The 20,139-nt window shown below is 38.8% G+C and overlaps 1 protein-coding gene across 2 annotated transcripts in view; it reads right to left on the bottom strand.

Moving 5' to 3' along the window:
* The window catches only part of VPS41 (VPS41 subunit of HOPS complex), a 200,167-nt gene that overhangs the window by 148,127 nt on the left and 31,901 nt on the right, over window positions 1-20,139 (bottom strand). For both annotated transcript variants that reach the window (XM_055421159.2, XM_055421160.2), the window contains exons 3-4: window positions 12,978-13,085; window positions 4,214-4,291 (exon numbers count right to left, since the gene is read on the bottom strand). In XM_055421159.2, the coding sequence (XP_055277134.1) occupies window positions 4,214-4,291; window positions 12,978-13,085 (186 nt within the window). The remainder of the gene's footprint in view (window positions 1-4,213; window positions 4,292-12,977; window positions 13,086-20,139) is intronic.

Here is a 20,139-nt window from a genome sequence, read left to right as displayed (position 1 = left end):
AGAAACAAGTAGAGGAAAAGGTTGCTTCAACAGGTAGAGGATAATTTGAGCACTGCTCAAGGTTAGAGAGACATACACGTGTGGAGGTATTTCTGTAGGTGTGTGTGCACGTTACTGAGGTATAACTCACACAGAATAAAGTGCACAAATCTCAGATGTGTGGTTCAGTGATTTTTACACATGTACACACCAAGATAGAGACAATTGTTAATACTTCAGAAGATTCTACCTGTGCTCTCTCCCAGGTCAAATCATAATCTGACTTCTATCACCATAGTGTGATTTTTGCCTTCCCTTGATCATCATAAACGGAATCATGCAACAAGAACACGTTTGTGTCTGGTTTCTTTGGTTCAACAATAAGACAGTAAAACTGATTCATGTTGCTGCATGTTGCAATAGTTTCTTCTCTTTAATCACTGAGAATATACCATCATTGGTTTATCCATTCTATTATGGACGAACATTTGGGTTGTTTCTAATTTGGAGTTATTACAAATTAACCTATTAACATTCTTCTACACATATATATTTGGGGGGAAATAGGCACTGCATTCAGTTTTCTTGAATGTGTACTTAGGAGCAGAATTACTAAGTCATTAATAAGCCATCTCTTGGCTTTTGTAGAGTTAATCTGCTAATCAGTATTTCTCCTGAAATATTAATGTGAAAGCAAATCACTTGCAACATGCAGAATGATTTGTTTAGTTATTCCTTCTTTTTTATCAAATACATTTAAAGTAAAGTTATACAGCACCTAATGTAATGACTCTATTCCAATACAAATAGCAGAATCATTTGGGAAATCTTTTAAAAGCAAAGATTCTTCTACGTCCCCACCTCTGCCAAACAAAATCCTATTAATAAATGAGAATTGTGAATACTGCTTTGTTACTTCAATGAAAACCTATAAATACAATGAATGGGTTAAAGAGACAGTTCTTGAGAAAACAAAAAAAGTGTTATGCAAGTGTAAGGTATTATTTTATCTAATTTTAATTTGTTTAGTTTCACCTAGAAGTAATTCACTAATTTTTTTAATACTTGTTTCATTCTTGCTGCATTTCAAATGAAGAAAAAAGTTCTTGACTGAATATGGCAATCACTGCAAAGAAAATCTGCAAATTAAAGCCATAATGGTGTTTTTAGAATCGAATGCTTTTTCAAGAGCACTGATACAGAGCCCCCCCACCCTCAAGCAACCACATCATCAGAAATGGGAAAATAAAATAACAAAGCAGAAAACTCATCTGAGATAAGAAGGTAAAGATTAAGGCCCCTTTCAAAATATGCCATTCTGAAATTTGTCACCTCAAAGTCATATACCTAATACAGTAATGGTTCATGCAGACTCAGGGCCTCATGAAAAACTCTACAGCAGACTCTTAAACTCTAGTGTCAGGTAAACAAACAAAAAGAGCACCAAACCATCTTCCTCTCCTACCAAAAAATAAGTGCAAGCTATAAAGCACTTAAATTTCAAAGATGCCATATGGGCAAGACTGAATACAGAGAACCAGGAATTACCTGGAAAAGGATGTAGAATATACCTGACATAAAACTAACATCAGAGAAGATAAAGCTGAAGGCTGACAGGGAGTAGACATGAGGACTGCATGAAGGAAGGAAGGAAGGAAAACATGAATAAACTCCCACAGTGTTTCTCCTGGTTTCTCTTTTGGCCATGAAACCAGCAGTGTCTGTCTCGTGAACCTGAGGAGTCAAGCAGTTTCTATACAATATTTAAAAGACTTACTTAGAAGCAGAGTGTTAACAGAATCATTAAACTGGAGCTGGAAATTTAAGACAGCATCCAAGTAAGCTTTTTCTTCAAAGTGAAGAGAGCTCTGCCCAGCACCAGCTCATGTTTTAATGGATGAGAAACCTGCATGTGGGTCAAGAAGCAGCAGTTAGAACCCTGTATGGAACAACTGATTGGTTTAGGATGGAGAAAGGAGTGCCACAGGGCTGTCTGCTGTCACCCAGTTTGCTTAACCTATATGCTGAGCACATCATGAGAAATGCCAGGCTGGATGAGTTACAAGCTGGGATCAAAATACACGCGAGAAACATCAACAACCTCAGACATGCAGATAGTACCACTCTAATGGCAGAAAGTGAAGAGAAACTAAAGAGCCTCTTGATGAAGGTGAAGGAGGAGAATGAAAGAGCTGGCTTAAGACTAAATGTTAAAAAAACCTAAGATCATGGCATCTGGCCCCATTACTACACGGCCAATAGAAGGGGAAATTGTGGAAGTAGAGACAGGTTTCCTCTTCTTGGGCTTTAAAATCACTGCAGATGGTGACTGTAGCCATGAAATCAGAAGACGTTTGATTCTTGGCAGGAAAGCTATGACAAACCTAGACAGTGTGTTGAAAAGCAGAGACATTACTCTGCTGACAAAGGTCTGTGTAGTAAAGGCTATGGTGTTCCCAGTGGTCACATACAGTTTTGAGAGCTGGACCGTGAAGAAGGCACAGCACCAAAGAACTGATGCCTTCGAATTGTAGTGCTGGAGAAGACTCCTGAGAGTCCCTTGCACAGCAAGGACATCAATCTGAAGGGAAATCAATCCTGAATACTCACTGGAAGAACTGATGCTGAAGCTGAAACTCCAGTATTCTGGTCATCTGATGTGAACAGCTGACTCACTGGAAAAGATGCTGGGAAAGATTGAGGGCAGAAAGAACAGAGGGTGTCAGAGGATGAGATGGCTGGATGGCATCACTGACGCAATGGACATGAACATGGGCAAACTTCAGGAGATGGTGAGGGACAGAGAGGCCTGGCGTGCTGCAGTCCATGCGGTCACAAAGAGGCTAGGTCCTCTACCATATGTCTGGGCGACTAAACAACAACAATGGAAAGACCAAATCTTTGTTAAATCATCAAAATGGATATCCAGCGTCAAGTAGGGAGAAGAGAAAAGGTCTACAGTATATCCCCCTTGGACTTCTCTGGTGGTCCAGTGGTTAAGACCCTGAACTTTCAATGCAGGGAGCACAGGTTCGATTCCTGGTTGGGGAACTAAGACCCCGAATGCTGTGTGGTGTGGCCAAACAAAAAATAAAGGTATATTCCTCTTGTCTTAAAAGGGATGCTGAAGTAAAACAAGAACCCACCATTTACCTGATGGGATCAGTGATTAGAGTGCATATTTCTCTCCCTGGACTATTCCAAAATTTCCAAGGATTCCTTCATTATTTATGGTTCTTTTTTCTTAAAGCAAAACAAAGCACCCTGAAACCTTTCATATACAATGTGTCAGCTTTAGAAACCTTTGTAAACTACACCAATTCCTTATGATGAATCTTTCAACAAGTGCTGAGTCTTTCTTCACAAAAGGAATATCTGCTCCCTAAAATGATCACCTTTTTGATCGCAAAGGTTCACATTCTCACAGCCTTGGACACTTGATACTTTCAAGGCCCATCTTAAACACCAAAATGAAGCTTCAAATTCAACACTGCTTTCATCCTGGTGATTCCAAATCACAGTTAGAGAAATAAAAACACCTGGCTCTTCTCCTTCAATCAATATAATTCCCTAGAGTTCAACCCTCAAAACATTCACATAAAATATTAGCTTTATATATTTAGAAGAGATAAACTGAACCAGCAAGGTGATCAATCAATTTTCAATTACATTTGGCATCTGGAGAAGATGATGGTACATGTTCTTACAACTGACATTAGTCATCAAATGAGGGGCTTCACACTTCAAGGATTCCACAACGCCCACCCCCTGGCTATGTAAATCAGCACCATGAATCACCAATAAAAGTAATACTTTTTCTTTTAAAAGCAATCCACCTAGACATCCCACATTGTTACAATTTAAAATGAACACACATAGGGATATTTTAAATGCTCCATTTAAAGCCAAATAGATGGCTACAATTACCTAAAGATCTATAATTAAACAGATTCATAAAAAATACATTTTTAAAAGGATTTTATATAGAAGATACCAATGAAAATACATAATGTGTGTATGTGTATACCTATAAATAGAACTCTCTCTTTGTAAGTTCACCTTTAAAATTTTTAACATGGGCTATAAAGTTCAGAGTAGAACTCTTAGCACTCTTGATTTAACTGATAATGACCCTTTCTTTATGTTCTTAAAACAAATGGCTAAAACAAATATTCCAAAGCACAAATTTTAGCATGAAATTCAGTTCACATGTTATTTTATACTGGATACTTACTACATCAAACTTCTGAGTGATGTTCCCCTGGACATCAAGTAAATAAACCTTGCCATAATGTGTGCCCAGTGCCAAGAACTGTAAGAAGAACAGAGGGGTAGAGGGGTCAGTTTCTTAATGGACCATCCATACAATTAGCAATTAAACCATCTGCCAAGTCAAGACACTTAATGCGTAAGTGATCTGCAATGCCGTGGAAGATACACATTCCTTCGAGAAGGCTTGTTTCCAGCTTCAAGGAAATCGCAGAACAGGGCCTACTTTATTGTGATCGTGCAAGCTAGCTGTCAGAATGACTCATGAGGACTCCCATCTGCTGACAACTAATGGTGTGCATGCGGTCTGTACACAATGCCTGATGGACTGAGGCAGCAAATTAAAAGGTATTTGTGAAAGCACGATCAACCTATGGCTGAACTCAGAGTCTGAAGAGAATGATTAAGAAACTCCCCTTCATTTATGGCAAATGTGTAAATCTGTGCTATCATTTAAGTTCAAAAAACACACACACAGACATGCACACACAAAAAAAAGTATTCTTCTGTAGAAAGGAAAATCTGTGCCACAGTGAGAGATGAAAAAACTCCAATGTACTTATACTATCATCATTAGAACACCTCACTAAATGATATTGTCAATGTTCATTTTCGAATGCAAAAAACAAAAAAATCCTTTTCTGTCACACAATAACTGCTGAGCTACATATTCATAGTATGACACAAAACACTAGTTCATAACTCCCACAGCTACTTAATTCTTTGAACTAACCCTAAAGAAATGAGAAGAAACTTTAGGAACTACCTGAAATAAGACATGAGATTTCTCTTGCCTTTAATTTCTCTAAGCAGTCCTCAAATAGTTCCAAATTCTCTGTATTTCATTGCATGTGAGCCTGCCTCATCACAACCTAGAACAAAATGCTCAGATTTACAGGCACTACTGAGCATTTCAGTCGAGCAGCACCATCTTGAAAAAATAACCTTACGGAAAGTCAAGATTTAAAAGGATTTCTTGAAATGGAATTGCTGAAAATGAAATTTCAGATCAGGTGCTTAAAATATGAAGCCACATTAAAGAGTCACAAAAAGGGAAAGAAGGGGTTCATTAGAAATTCAGCCCCTGCAATGCCTTTCACTCCTGCAAGGTTGCCTTTTTTCAGAAAGAAAAAAAAAAAAAGTCCCCCGGGTAAAAAATCAATACTGGTTAATAAAACATCAGGTGTGCAGACATAACTAGGTGTGACGATTCCGCTGCACAGGCCTGCCTGAATGCACCAGGTGCCAGGCCGATTACTCATCCAGGGCAGACAGTGGGCCTGGTGAAAACAGGATGCCGGGGCCCTGGAAAGAGAAGGGGAAAGAGGTAACTCTGTGGGGAGAGGAGCCTTAATATTTAAACCAAACAGGGCTGTTTCCTCCCAAGCAAAAGAACATTCTAATCAGAAATAGAGGACTCAGAGGAGTGTGATTTTTTCTCTGTAGCGACACTCCGACAATATCTGAAGAGAAAAACACAACATAACACTAGCTACGCACAAACAATACTTCATTCTGGGGCATCTGTGGTCCAAGAACAGGTTTTAAAGCACACTACACCCAAGTGCTTGATGGTACTGACTCTCCTCATAATACTGTATTTATTGATAGTTTGCTAAAAACTAATGGGCTTGGATCCTTAAAATATTTTAATACTGGGTCACTCTCTGATACCTCTTTGAAGGCCACTCTTGAACTTCCAATTATATTTTATCAAAATTTTAAAGGTTCCATGCAGAGTACTTTATCCAAACGGGAATTCTTTCCCCCCACTTCTTTTTTTTTCAAAATCACTAATTTCTTTTGTTTGATGTTTAAGATAGGAAATATAAAATAATTATTTTAATGTTACACTTTCAACCTAAAACTATAATTACTTTAGCAGATCTCTGGGGGAAAAAATGGACCGGTTTTGATAACAAGCTAATTTCTGCTTAGAAAAACATTTCATCCTTTGGATTAGACAAACTATTGTTGCTTTCTTTTAGAAAGAAATAACTATGGGCTCTTAAAACAATCAAATTTGATATGGCAATTGTACAGTTCTTTAAAAATTTAAACATTGAAAGCTATTAATGTTTTATTATTTCATTTGCTAGTGATTTTGACTATTTGAAATACAGGTTAAAAAATGCATAATTGGCCACAAATCACAAACAATATAAATCTTTTAAATATGATCCTCCTTCCAGACATGAAAAGCTTTGCACTTTTGTAACTACTGAATTTTATTTTTTCCTTTTAACCCAAGAGAACTTAAAATCCGGCATGGGCAAAGAATAAACTTAATTAGCCCCTTTCAGATTTAAACACAGAAACCTGACCCATAAACTATCATTTGGGCATCCGATCCTTCTGAAGCATCCGCTAACATAAGTGCTTTCACTTTGAATAAGTAGACTTTCTGTTAAGTAAACAAGCAGAAGAAGTAATAAGCAGTCTTTAGGACTACAAAAGAAACAAGCAGCAGCACGTTTCACATGTGGTCAGCCATAGAATAATATCTATGTTTCACCTAGTGCTTCACAGTATTCAAAGCACTAGAGCAGAGAGTCCCTACAATTAAACATGAGGAAATAAGTTCTGAGTGTCTGTGTGACTTCCCCAGAGACAGTCAATGAACAGAAGAGCTAGAGTAGGAATTAAGAGCTCAACTACCCTCAACTGGATCAGAAACCTGGTAAATAGAGACACTCAGACCAAGAGTACATGTACTCAGGACTTCCCTAGTGGTCCAGTAGTTAAGACTGAACCTTTCAATGCTGGAGGTATGGGTTTGATCCCTGGTCAGGGAGTTAAGATCCCACATGCCTTGGGGTCAAAAAATCAAAACGTAAAACAGAAGCAGTATTGTAACAAATTCATAAACACTTTAAAGAATGGTCCATATTAAAAAAAAAAAAATAGTGTGCATATTCTCTTTTTATTTTTAATTTATTTTTTTTATTTGACAATATTATATTGGTTGGTTTTGCCATACATTGACATGAATTCACCCCAGGTGTACATCTGATTACAGTTTCCACCGTCAGGCTCCTTGGCAAGTTGGACTAAGTATGGTGTTAATGAAACTTGATCTCTGAAGAGGAACTTTGTTCTCCTTTTCACCCATTTTGTGGTTTATTCAGCACACACACAAAACACCTACAATATGGTTAGACAATAAGCAAGTATGACGTAAAAGGATGAAGGTACAATGACAGACATAAAAAATTGATTAAAATTAAATTTAAAGAGTATCCTTAAAATGCAAGTACAGTTGACTCTTGAACAACACAGGTTTGAACAGGAAGGATCCACTTATACCCAGATTTCTTTCAACAGGAGATAGTTGGTCTTTAAACAGTGGTAGAGGGGAGCATGTGTAGGGGCAACAACCCGTCCTACAGTCGAGAATCTGTATGTAACTATAGTTGGTCCTACAGATCCATGGTTCCTTCAGATCAGGGGTTCCACAACCTCACATTCAACCAACCAGGGACTCAGTATTTACTATTTTGAAAAAAAAATCTGTGTATAAGTGGACTGAACCAGTCTAAACCCATGTTGTTCAAGGGTCAACTTTGAAGGAGAAGCTAGACAGCAGACACCAAGGCAAAGAGGGAAAGCCTGTGGTAAAGACCATTTGAGGCAGCAGAGGATACAATTTGCACAAAGGCATGTGGTCACAGAAAAAGCAAGACCAAGTCAAAAAATTAAATGTAGTTTTATATGGTAGAAGCATCTGGGGGAGGATGCAGATAATGAGACTGACAAGGTTGGTTAATAGAAGGCTTCTGAATAATTATGGAAGAATGAAAGGTAGCAAAGTTGGTGGGGGGGGCTGGTAGGCAGGGGTGTCCAAATCATAAAGACACGAGGAAGCCAATACAGAATCCCACGATGGAGGAGTAGACAATCAGGTCTGAATTCCTGGAAGATTATTTCAGTAGAAAATGTTATAAATGGATTAGGGTGAAATCAAATTTGAAGGAAAACAGTTTGGTTCATGGCACTTTCACTAGTTCAGGGTAGAAATGACAAATGCCTGAACTAAAAGCTCCTTGCCTCAGGATGGATATGGATTCAAGCAGGTGACTTCAGACTAGAATTCAGGCAGAAGAGATGTTGTAAGAAGAGCCCGTGGTTGCTGCCAGAGCACTACACTTGTGGCAGAAAAGTGTTCAGACATCGGGCCAATACACAAGGAGGCAAGATCTCAGAGAGCCATAAATACAACATGAAGGAGCTCAGACTTTAGCAGATGAGGAAAATCAGACCTGAGTTACATGATATTTTCCACAGAGCATTCTGCCAACTAGGTGGCAAAGAGTTAAAAGCAAATAAAATAATAATAATAAAAAATAAGATATACACTAGTACCTCTACTTTACGCTAGTAAAGTAATGCTTAAAATACTCCAAATCAGGCTTCAGTAATACGTGAACCGTGAACTTCCAGATGTTCAAGCTGATTTTAGAAAAGGCAGAGGAACCAGAGATCAAATTGCCAACATCCACTGGATCATGGAGAAAGCAAGAGAGTTCCAGAAAAACATCTATTTCTGCTTTATTGACTATGCCAAAGCCTTTGACTGTGTGGATCACAATAAACTGTGGAAAATTCTGAAAGAGATGGGCATACCAGACCACCTGACCTGCCTCTTGAGAAACCTGTATGCAGATCAGGAAGCAACAGTTAAAACTGGACATGGAACAACAGACTGGTTCCAAATAGGAAAAGGAGTACGTCAAGGCTGTATACTGTCACCCTGGTTATTTAACTTATATGCAGAGTACATCATGAGAAATGCTGCCCTGGAGGAAGCACAAGCTGGAATCAAGATTGCTGGGAGAAATATCAATAACCTCAGATATGCAGATGACACCATCCTTATGGCAGAAAATGACGAAGAACTAAAGAGCCTCTTGATGAAAGTGAAAGAGTGAAAAAGCTGGCTTGAAACTCAGCATTCAAGATACGAAGATCACGGCATACTGTCTCATCAGTCCATGGCAAATAGATGGGGAAACAATGGAAACAGTGACAGACTTTATTTTCTTAGACTCCAAAATCACTGCAGATGGTAACTGTAGCCATTAAATTAAAAGGCACTGGCTTCTTGGAAGAAAAGGTATGAAAAACTTCAACAGTGTATTAAAAAGCAGACATTACTTTGCTGACAAAGGTCCATCTAGTTAAAGCTATGGCTTTTCCAGTAGTCATGTATGGATGTGAGAGTTCGACCATAAAGAAAGCTGAGCGCCAAAGAATTGATGCTTTTGAACTGTGGTGTTGGAGAAGAATCTTGTAGGTCCCTTGGACTGAAAGGATATCCAACCAGTCAATCCTAAAGGAAATCAGTCCTGAATATTCACTGGAAGGACTGTTGAAGTTGAAGCTCCAATACTTTGGCCACCGGATGCGAAGAGCTGACTCACTGGAAAAGACCCTGATGCTGGGCAAGATTGAAGGCAGAAGGAGAAGGGGATGACAGAGGATGAGATGGTTGGATAGCATCACTGACTGGATGAAGGTAAGTTTGAGCAAGCTCCAGGAGTTGGTGATGGACAGGGAAGCCTGGTGTGCTGCAGCCAGGAGGTCGCAAAGAATCAGACACAACAGAGTGACTGAACTCAACTGAACTGATCTCCACTTCATGGATCACAGCCTTATCATGGTGAAGGGACTTGTATAACTTAATGAAGCTATGAGCCACACTGTGCAGGGCCACAGAAGATGGATGGGTCATAGGGAAGAGTTCTGACAAAGCGTGGTCCACTGGAGGAGGAAATCGCAACCCACCCCAGTATTCTTGCCTCAAGAACCCCATGAACAGCATGAAAAAGCAAAAAGATATGACAATGGAAGATAAGCCCCCCAGTCTTTGTGTGGATCACAAAAAACTGTGGAAAATTCTTCAAGAGACGGGAATACCAGACCATCGTACCTGCCTGAGAAACCTGTATGTGGGTCAAGAAGCAACAGTTAGAATCGGACATGGAACAATGGACTGGTTCAAAACTCGGAAAGGAGCATGTCAAGGTTCTATATTGTCACCCTGCTTATTTAACTCATATGCAGGGTACACCATGCGAAATGCCGGGCTGAATGAATCACAAGTTGCAATCAAGATTGCTGGGAGAAATATCAGTAACCTCAGTTATGCATATGATACCACTCTAATGACAGAAAGTGAAGAGGAACTAAGGAGCCTCTTGATGAGGGTGAAAAGAGTAGATTGAAAAGCAGGCTTAAAACTCAACACTGAAAAATCTAAGATCACAGTATCCAATATCATCACTTCATAGCAAAAGAAGGGGAAAAAGTGGAAGTGGTGACATATTTTACTTTCCTAGGCCCCAAAATAACCGCAGATGGTGACGGCAGCCATGAAATTAAAAGACACTTGCTCTTTTGAAGGAAAGTTATGACAAACCTAGACAGCATATTAAAAAGGAAAGACATCACTTTGATGAAAAAGTTCTTGTATAATCAAAGTTATGGTTTTCCCAGTAGTCATGTACGGATGTGAGAGCTGGACCATAAAGAAGGACGTGGCTTAATCACTATCATGTCCAACTCTTGCAAATCCATGGACTGTAGCCCACCAGGCTCCTCTGTCCATGGAATTTTCTAGGCAAGAATACTGGAGTAGGTTGCCATTTCCTTCTCCACAGGATCTTCTCTAGCAGGGATTGAACTCAGATCTCCTGCAGTGCAGATGGATTCTTTACTGACTGAGCTACCAGCTCACAAGAATTGATGCTTTTGAACTGTGGTGCTGAAGAAGACTCTTGAGAGTCCTTTGGACAACAAGGAGATCAAACCACTCAATACTAATGGAAATCAACCCTAAATATTCTTCACTGTATAGTGAATACTCTTCACTGAAAGTCCTTCACTGGAAGGACTGGGATGCTGAACCTGAAGCTCCAATACTTTGGCCATCTGATGTGAAGAGCAGACTCATTGGAAAAAGATCCTGATGCTGGGAAAGACTAAAGACAAAAGGAGAAGGGGCGGCAGAGGATGAGATGGTTAGAAAGCATCACTGACTCAATGGACATGAATTTGAGCAGACTCTGGGAGACAGTGAAGGACAGAGGAGCCTGGCGTGCTACAGTCTATGGGGTCACAAAAAGTCATACATGACTCAGTGACTATACAATAACAAAAGCATGAAATATCAAAAATGGGCTCATTTACAGAATCAGAAAGTCGATCAGTGGTTACGTGGGGCTAGAAATATGTCTGTTCCATGATACAGCATGGATCACTAGGACAGAAGGGATGAAATGAAGTGAACAACAGATGTGGCCAAAAAGGACCATAAGCGGGAGGGGAAGGATGAGCTGGGCAAACAGTCAGAAATTGAGGCTGATCATGCGTGATAGCTTCCATTTTCTTAAAGAAACAGAAATGACATCATTGTCTGAGAGTGAAGGGATGGTGGCCAAAAAGGCGGATTGGGAATGAAGGAGCTGATGAAGGACAAATAAGTATCAACCCTTTAAGTGACATGTACACCTCACACACAAGGTGTACCAGCACATGGCAGGTGACCTTGTTGATAAAGCACTGACTTTAAGCTGAGAGTTCAGCTGGGACAGTGGGGTTGAGGTGGGTGGCGGGGGGTGGGGGGCGTCCTTGAGAGCAGGGCCATTAGAGAACTGAATCTTCCGGTAAACTTAAGTTAGAATGGCTGACCACTTGACACAGACAGAAAAGAAAAAGAATGGATTAGAGATCAGGGCTCCATCAAGTCACAAAACACGGTTAGTGGGAAGATGAACACAAAAGCCTGAAGGATAAAAAGATTTAGAGAGTTGCCCAAAATATCTTCAAGTTCCAGGGACGGACATAAAGCCTCCAGAATGTGGCCTTAGGGGTAGAGAGATGAAACAGGGCTGAAGGAGAGGGTTCTGGAAAAACAAGAGAGAAAACACAGGTCCTGCTGGCATGCTGAAAGCAGGAATCTATTTACAACAGAATGAAATCTGTAATAAAGGGGAACTGGGAAGAGGCAAGGAGACAGATGAGGCAATACTGCTGGTAACAAGGGGATAAAGCCAGGAGATGGATCAGAGCCAGGTGCCTGCCTTCAGTGGAGGTACCAAGCCTCACGTAGGGCTCATGCGGAAAAGGGAGCAATGATCAGAATGCCTTGCGTCTAATATTCCAATTATGTCCTGGATTGTTTTGGTCTATAATGGGATAAGGGTCTTGTATAGTACTTAGTCTGGACTCAAAAAGTTGGTGGGGGGCTTTTCTACAATGAAGACTGAGATGTGGAATATATTTATTCATTCATAAAATACATAAAAAATAATTTGGGGCCTTTCCATTGATTCCTAAGGCCTCCAATGTAATCTCTTCTACTCTTACAAAAGCAATGAGCTCCAGAATATTGCTCATCTTAACATTTTCCTACTCTACTATATAAGATCTGAGGAATCAAGTGCCAGAGTTTCTGAGAATCACTTGCTACAGATCTTTCACAACCATCATCCTCTTCTATTTGATACACTGTGGCCATGGGTGGTGTGTGTGTGTGTGTGTGTACAAATACACTGATATAATGTCTCTGGTTGTTGTTTCAGTTTTTCAGTGGTGAGAAAGAAGAGAGGAAGAGTGGCAGGGAGACACAATTACCGTAAAAATCCACCACCCAAAGCACCAGACCTCAAAGTATCAGCAAACATACAGCAGAAACGAGTTACAGAAGCATCCGCTACAGGCCACCTTACCTTGTCATGGACCGTCATGCAGCTAGCAGCATCCTTCTGAAGGATTTCAGTTACCCCATTGGAGAGCCTTTCGTACTTCAGTTTGGGCTCCTCTTCACTCTCTTCTTCCTGCATGGAAAACAGAGATGACAGCCCTCAAGGACATATTTGAAAGAGTCAAAGGCTCAAAACACACGTTATAAGGCGGAACCAGAGGTGGTTCCCTCAATGACTGTCAACAACCACAACTACAGCTAAGGGTTAAGATTCTCATGTTTCATTTTTCCAACTGGCCTATCAACTGCTACAACTTCAGTGGCAGAATAAACCTGAAAGCTGGAAAGAGGACTACAGACACCTTCTGTTAACAGTAATCAACTTCAGCATATCAAGAAAATACAAAACTGTCTGTCCCACTATTCGGACAAAAGCCAATAAAAGGTGCACAGGCAAAGACCTTGTCAATGTGCCCTCATGGACATAAAACATAGCAATGAGACAGGAATACAATAAACTTCCAAAAGACACAAATTCTGTATTTCAAGATTGCAAGCATTTTTGTCAGATTTGAGAATATCCCATTTTACTTAGAAAAATTATAAACATTAAAATGAAAGAAAATCAGAAACTTTATATAAAGCAAAGTACATACTTACTCTTCAGATAAAAATATTTTAATATTAATTTAAAATAACTGAGAAACCATGAATGGATATTATTACTTAGTTTATGTTAGAATATGCACTGTTGACTCTCATCTGAATAAACCTACTTATGCATTAAAATGTTCTTAATCTTTTATACATGTTATTACTAACTTTAGATGTTCAATTTCACTGTTGATATAGCATCATAAGACATCCTTAGACTTCAGAGTTACAAAGTTCAGAATCTAGACTGTCTATAAAGGCCAGGAATTAATAAATCAAGATTAGTTATAAAAATTATGATAATGATTCAGAAAAATATTTATTTTACTGGATCAATATACAAAGAGAAGGAAGTATACATATAGTGACAACTATGGTAGAATAAAACTGGCCAAACTAGTCCACAAAAACAGTTTACTCATCATTTCCTTCAAAAATAACTGTGTGGCCTTCACCTTCCAGCTAACATTTGGGTAGTTTGAGGTACATCAATGGTCCCACCCAGAATACCTAGGAATGTTTAATGAAATATAGAGCAATAGCAGTCTAAAGCATCAATTAAAGGGCTGCTGAAGCAGTCTGAACTAGAACTGTGATTCCAAGGTAGTGGAGAAACCAGAGAGGCCAGCTGGAATTCTACAGTCATTTTCTTCCTGGAGGCATTTATCAAAAGGAGGCTGAGACTCTCTGCCTGGAAAGATGGCCACACCTAGAAGTGTGGAAAACAGCAAACCTTCTGGGCTTTCTTGGTGGCTCAGATAGTAAAGAATCTGCCTGCAATGCAGGAGACCTAGGTTCAAGCCCTGGACCAGGAAGATCCCACTCCAGTATTCTTGCCTTCAGAATTTCATGGATAGAAGAGCCTGGCGGGCTGCAGTCCATGGAGTTGTAAAGAGTCTGGTAAGACCTGAGTGACTAACACTTTCACTTTCTGGTACTTGTGGGAACTGGAAGTTTGATGGGGTAATACCCAGTGGAAGAGAGAGGCAAAGAAGGGAGTCTGTTACACAGCCACTTTTCCCCAAAAGACAACTGCTAATTTCCAAAACCACAGAAGGCAGGAGACAAAAAAACTTGCCTCAAAAATGCAAACTCACTGCCTTGACATGTTAGGAAGAAAATGAGATGAGGTCCTGGTGACTACCAAAGCCTCTCATTTGGGACTCCTGGTCCCCAGGACACAAACACAAAGAGCTTCCCAAAACTTCTGTCCAGCTTTGCCTCAATTCATCCCCTGCCTGGAGGAAGGTACACAACCCCCAACCTATCTGTCCAGTAAGGTGGCTCCTTAGCTGCTGCTGCTAAGTCGCTTCAGTCGTGGCCAACTCTGTGCGACCCCATAGACGGCAGCCCAACAGGCTCCTCTGTCCCTGGGATTCTCCAGGCAAGACACTGGAGTGGGTTGCCATTTCCTTCTCCAGTGCATGAAAGTGAAAAGTGAAAGTGAAGTCGCTCAGGCGTGTCCAACTCTTAGCAACCCCATGGACTATAGCCTACCAGGCTCCTCCACCCTTGGGATTCTCCAGGCAAGAGTACCGGAGTGGGTTACCATTCTTAGAGAAAGAATACTATTCAGTTCAGTCGCTCAGTCGTGTCCAACTCTTTGTGACCCCATGAATCACAGCACACTAGGCCTCCCTGTCCATCACCAACTCCCGGAGTTCACTCACTCATGTCCATCGAGTCGGTGATGTCATTCAGCCATCTCATTCTCTGTCATCCCCGTCTCCTCCTGCCCCCAATTCCTCCCAGCATCAGAGTCTTTTCCAGTGAGTCAACTCGTCGCATGAGGTGGCCAAAGTATTGGAGTTTCAGCTTTAGCATCAGTCCCTCCAATGAACACCCAGGACTAGTGGGCTTCTACAATTCTTCACTTACAGTACTAAGAATTCAATTAAAAAAAAACTACCAGGTGTGCCACAAGACAGGACCAAATGACTAAACATCAAGGAGGAAAAAAGTGTGTTAAACAAAAGGAAAACACAGACCCATGGATGACCTAGATACTGGATTTAGCAGAAAAGGACCTTAATATAATTATGTTAATTATTATAAAGTATGTTTTTTTAAAAAAGATGAATGAAATAGATAAAAAGATTTCAATACAAAACTGCAATCTGTAAAAAAAAAATCAAATGATAATTTAGAATTGAAAAATATAATTGAAATTAAGAACTCAATACTATAGTTCAACAGAAGATTAGCAAAGCAGAAGCAGGATTACTAAAATGGAAAACAGGTCAAAAGATATCCAAAGGGAAGCTCAGGGAAGGAAAATGGATGGAAAATACAGATAAATTATGTGCGGTATGTGGGACACAGTGAAAAGGGTCTAACATTTTAAAATATAGTCCCACAAGGACAAGGAAAATAGAAAAATGGGAAGGAGGAGGGACAGGAAGAATATTTACAGAGGGAGCAACTGAGAATTTTCCGAAACTCATAAGACATCCACCCACATGATCAAGAAGCTTTGCAAACTGAAGCAACATAAGTATGAAGAAAATCACACCTAGGCATATCACAGTAAAAAGAAAATTACATAAAAGAAAAATGACTTGTAGACTGTTAAGTACTGGACTTCTTAAAGATTATAATACTGATCAACAATCACACAGAGACCATGAACTCAGATGCCTCCAGAAATCTTTATCCCTGGGGAAAGACCTACTTCATATGGAAAGGAGCTCATTTCTGGATAAACTGAAAGGATGAGATATATCAACCATTATGTTATAGACTTAACACTAGATATCTCATTTCATCCTGACTTAAAAAAAAAAAAGATTATGGTGAGTTAAATATCATTATTCCATTTTACAGATTTTTTAGTAAAAACTGATGATCAGAAATTTTAAGTAATTTCATTAAGATACACAGTGGATAGAAAGCAAAGCTAAAATTAAAATTCAGTTATGAATGCTCTAACATCAATGCCTTGTTTAATATAATACCCCAAATTCCTATGAAAACTACACTACAAATCACAATAGACACCTCCAAGATTTTTATGCCTACAAAAAACTATAAACTGTGATCAACAGGAAATGTATAAAATATATTCATTTAGCAGGTACATTAGTTATAGTTAGATGGATATTTTTCCAACATTTACTGACTTAATACAACAATACTGCTGTTGTTTAGTCACTAAATCACGGTCTGACTCTTTTGTGACACCATAGACTGTAGGTCTGTCAGGCTCCTCTGTCCGTGGGCTTTCCTAAGCAAGAATACTAGAGTGGGTTACCATTTCCTTCTCCAGAGGATCTTCCTGACCCAGGCCTCAAACCTCTGTCTCCTGCACTGGCAGGTGGATTCTTTCCCACTGAATCACTTGGGAAGCCCTAAAACAACAATAAATATGTGCTATTTAATGGAGATCCGGTGGGTAAACAATACACAAGTGGCTTCATTGGGTGCCTGAGGTTTAAGATTTCTTCTGGGGTTGCAGGCAAGGTGTGAGCTGGGCATCTGAAGACTTGACTGGGGTTAGAGTAATGATTTCCCAGATGGCTCACTCAAACGGGTGGCAAGTTGGTGCTGGGTGTTGACAGGAGGCTTCAGTCGCTGGTCTCCTGGACTTCTCCAAAGGGCTGCATCAATGTCCTTAGGATATGGCAAAGGAGACTTCCCCCAGAGTGAGTGGTGCAAGAGAATGCACAGTGGAAACCCTAATGTTATGTACAACCTAGCTTCAGAGGTCACATGCTGTCGCTTCTACAGTATGTTGATCATACAGACCAGCCATGATTCAATGGAAGGGCAGGACATGAAGGCAGGAATAATAAGAGGTGAGAATCACCGGGGGGCATCATGCAGACTAGCTACAAGAGGAGTAATAAAATTTTAAGAGCAATAAACCTTGTTTAATAAAAAAATCAATATTCCATGTCTACTGGTGAACTGTCTTAAATTTTCTTCTCCAAGTATACACAAGCTATTAGTTGTTTATTTAGTAAAAGGGTGGTAAAACCAGAGATAGTCTACCTACTAACTTTTTAAGAATAACTCCAAGAACCAAAAGCCACAGAAAGAACTAGCATGTGCATGGTTCCCTAAAAGCCCTACCCTTCTTTAAAAACGTACTAACAATAATCGCCTCAACCCAATGAGTTGCTGCATGTCCAAAAAGGATCTGCTGTTAAAATATCAAATAGCTAACCCAGTCTTACAAAAATCTAGAAATAGGAAAATTACAAAAAGCAACAAATAAACACTTCTACTTATATATCTAATATAAGCGAAAAAGAGAAATCATTACAAAGTTAACACCAAATGTAGCCAAGGCACGATGTGTGCATTCTGAAGTAAATGTGTTAAATACAAATTGAATCCTGAATGTTAGTCTTTATAATAAGATGCCACATGTTGTTCAAGTCTGGACATCAAATGTGCATCCAATGTGAAAAGTTAATTCTAGCCTCTGGACTATTTTGCATAAAAGCACTCAACCACGGACCATTAGATAAAGTTACTGTAAATAAGGTCTGCCTGTCTTATTCATAAGTGGAAACTAAATAATTTCTCTCACATAAGTATACAAAAATAAATACTTTCAAAGCACAGCTCACTGAAGCATTCGTGCTAGGCTTCAAAAACCATAAATAAAATGAAAACTCCAATATTAGGCACTTGATGTAGCATTTCACGCTTTTCTGACAGGTATCTTTTATGTTAAGTTAAAAGCGGGCTAAAGGTGAATTTTTTAAGGTGTTTTCTGCTTGCTGTAAACAAAGAAAATGGAAAGTGATTCAAAAATACAATTCACAGAGGTTATTCTACTGCTGCAGACTGAATATCACATTTTAAATAAAAAACATTTTAAAAATTAGGTAGATTTAATATAAAGTTTCACTGTAAAAAAAAATTAAACAACAACAAAAAAGACTTTCATGCAATTTGAACTTTCACAGAAAACAAACCAGTGTTAATAAAAAGCAAATCAATAATTTTTGTTAAATTTTAATAATCTTGCAAGCCTACAAATAAAACCATCAACAGTCTGAGTTGAGATGACAGTTAACTGTGTTTCTATGACAACCTAGAGGCACAATACAAGTCCTGACTTGCAGTTCAGTGAAGATATGAACAGAGTGACATTTACTCATACAAAAAAAATCTGAAGCTTTTCTTTAAAAAGAATCAATTCCTCAAATAATATGGACTTTCACTAAGTGGATAACACTTCTAATTAAAGACAAGTGCTTTAGATCATCCTGTAGGATTCTAAAACATCTGAAAATAAATTTCTTATCATGGTCATTTTTACTGAGTTTTGAACCGAAAGTGAAAAAGTCGCTTTTGGGACAACAGACTAAGGTAATTACAGATTTCTACCTCAAAAACTATTTAACAATTTGTTACTAACAACACAGGGTAAATGTACATAGAGAAAATCCCATCACCTAACTTAGAATTATAAAACCAACAAGAATATCATACTTTTCATCTGATAATTTAAATTTTCCGTACAAGAAAAAACTGTTTGGCATTTATAACCAATTTTTCATCCTGTTTTAACTCTAACCACATCTTTCACACATCAGGACATTTTATATACAATGTGACAGTCTAAATGAAGACCTGAATTTTACTTTAAAAACAAAAATGTGTCATATGAATTCAGCGGTTAACAGAAAGATAATTATATTTTCTACAGTTTTTATGAATCTAGAACTCAAAATTTTATTTCTGGTTATCAGTTCTTTGTTAAAATACAGTTTTGTCTTGTTCCGGTTTTTATTTTTTTTCCTTTTCCCACAAAACAATAGTAGATATACAAGAGGAGCGAGATGAGATGTTTACAAAATCCAAGTTAAACCAGTGACAAATATCACCAGTTGAGTGCTCCTAGACAATTTACAATCTCACTCTACGGAGATGCCTTCATCTCAGCTAGACTCACCATGAGAAAGACCTCAGCTGAACCTCCAGGAATTTTAATAAGAGGAATGGGTGTGTTGATCTCTTGTCATCGACTACATCTGACCAGGAGCAAATTCCTTTTAATAAATATCCAATGTTTTAAAGCTACATAAAATAGGGAACATTAACATCCTCAAAAACAAAACAAAATTCTCATTGTCTAAAAAAAAGAGCAGCTTGAACTTGCACAGGAAAAAAACAAGTGTTAATAAAAAGCAAATCAATCATCAGCCATTGGTCTGAAGGTATAAAGGCTTTCCTTCTCTAGAACATTTTCTTGAGACTATCATCACATAATTGAAATTATACTGTAAGTCAATCAAAACACATAATTTGAGGTCTCAAAAAATACAACTAACAAATTTTTAAGGAATAGAACTCTGCACTACAACAGGAGTTGTATCAACTTTATTACCAACAATTAACATAGAGTGAAGAAATATAGAATCATGTATATACATTTATTTGAAACTGTAATGTCACCGATAAAGGACATCTCCACCTATGTCATATCAGTCTTAAACTTTTCCACAAAAAAGATTTAGGATGAGAAAAGCTGTACAAAAAAAGAACAACCACAAGATTCAAAATTTATCAAGAAATAA

The sequence above is a fragment of the Moschus berezovskii genome, chromosome 3, assembly GCF_049115385.1.
Source record: "Moschus berezovskii isolate FMDL1 chromosome 3, NW_MosBer_1.0, whole genome shotgun sequence".
Taxonomy (NCBI): Eukaryota; Metazoa; Chordata; class Mammalia; order Artiodactyla; family Moschidae; genus Moschus; species Moschus berezovskii.
The sequence above is the reverse complement of the archived record's forward strand: the minus strand, read 5'-3'. Positions and strand labels throughout refer to the sequence as shown.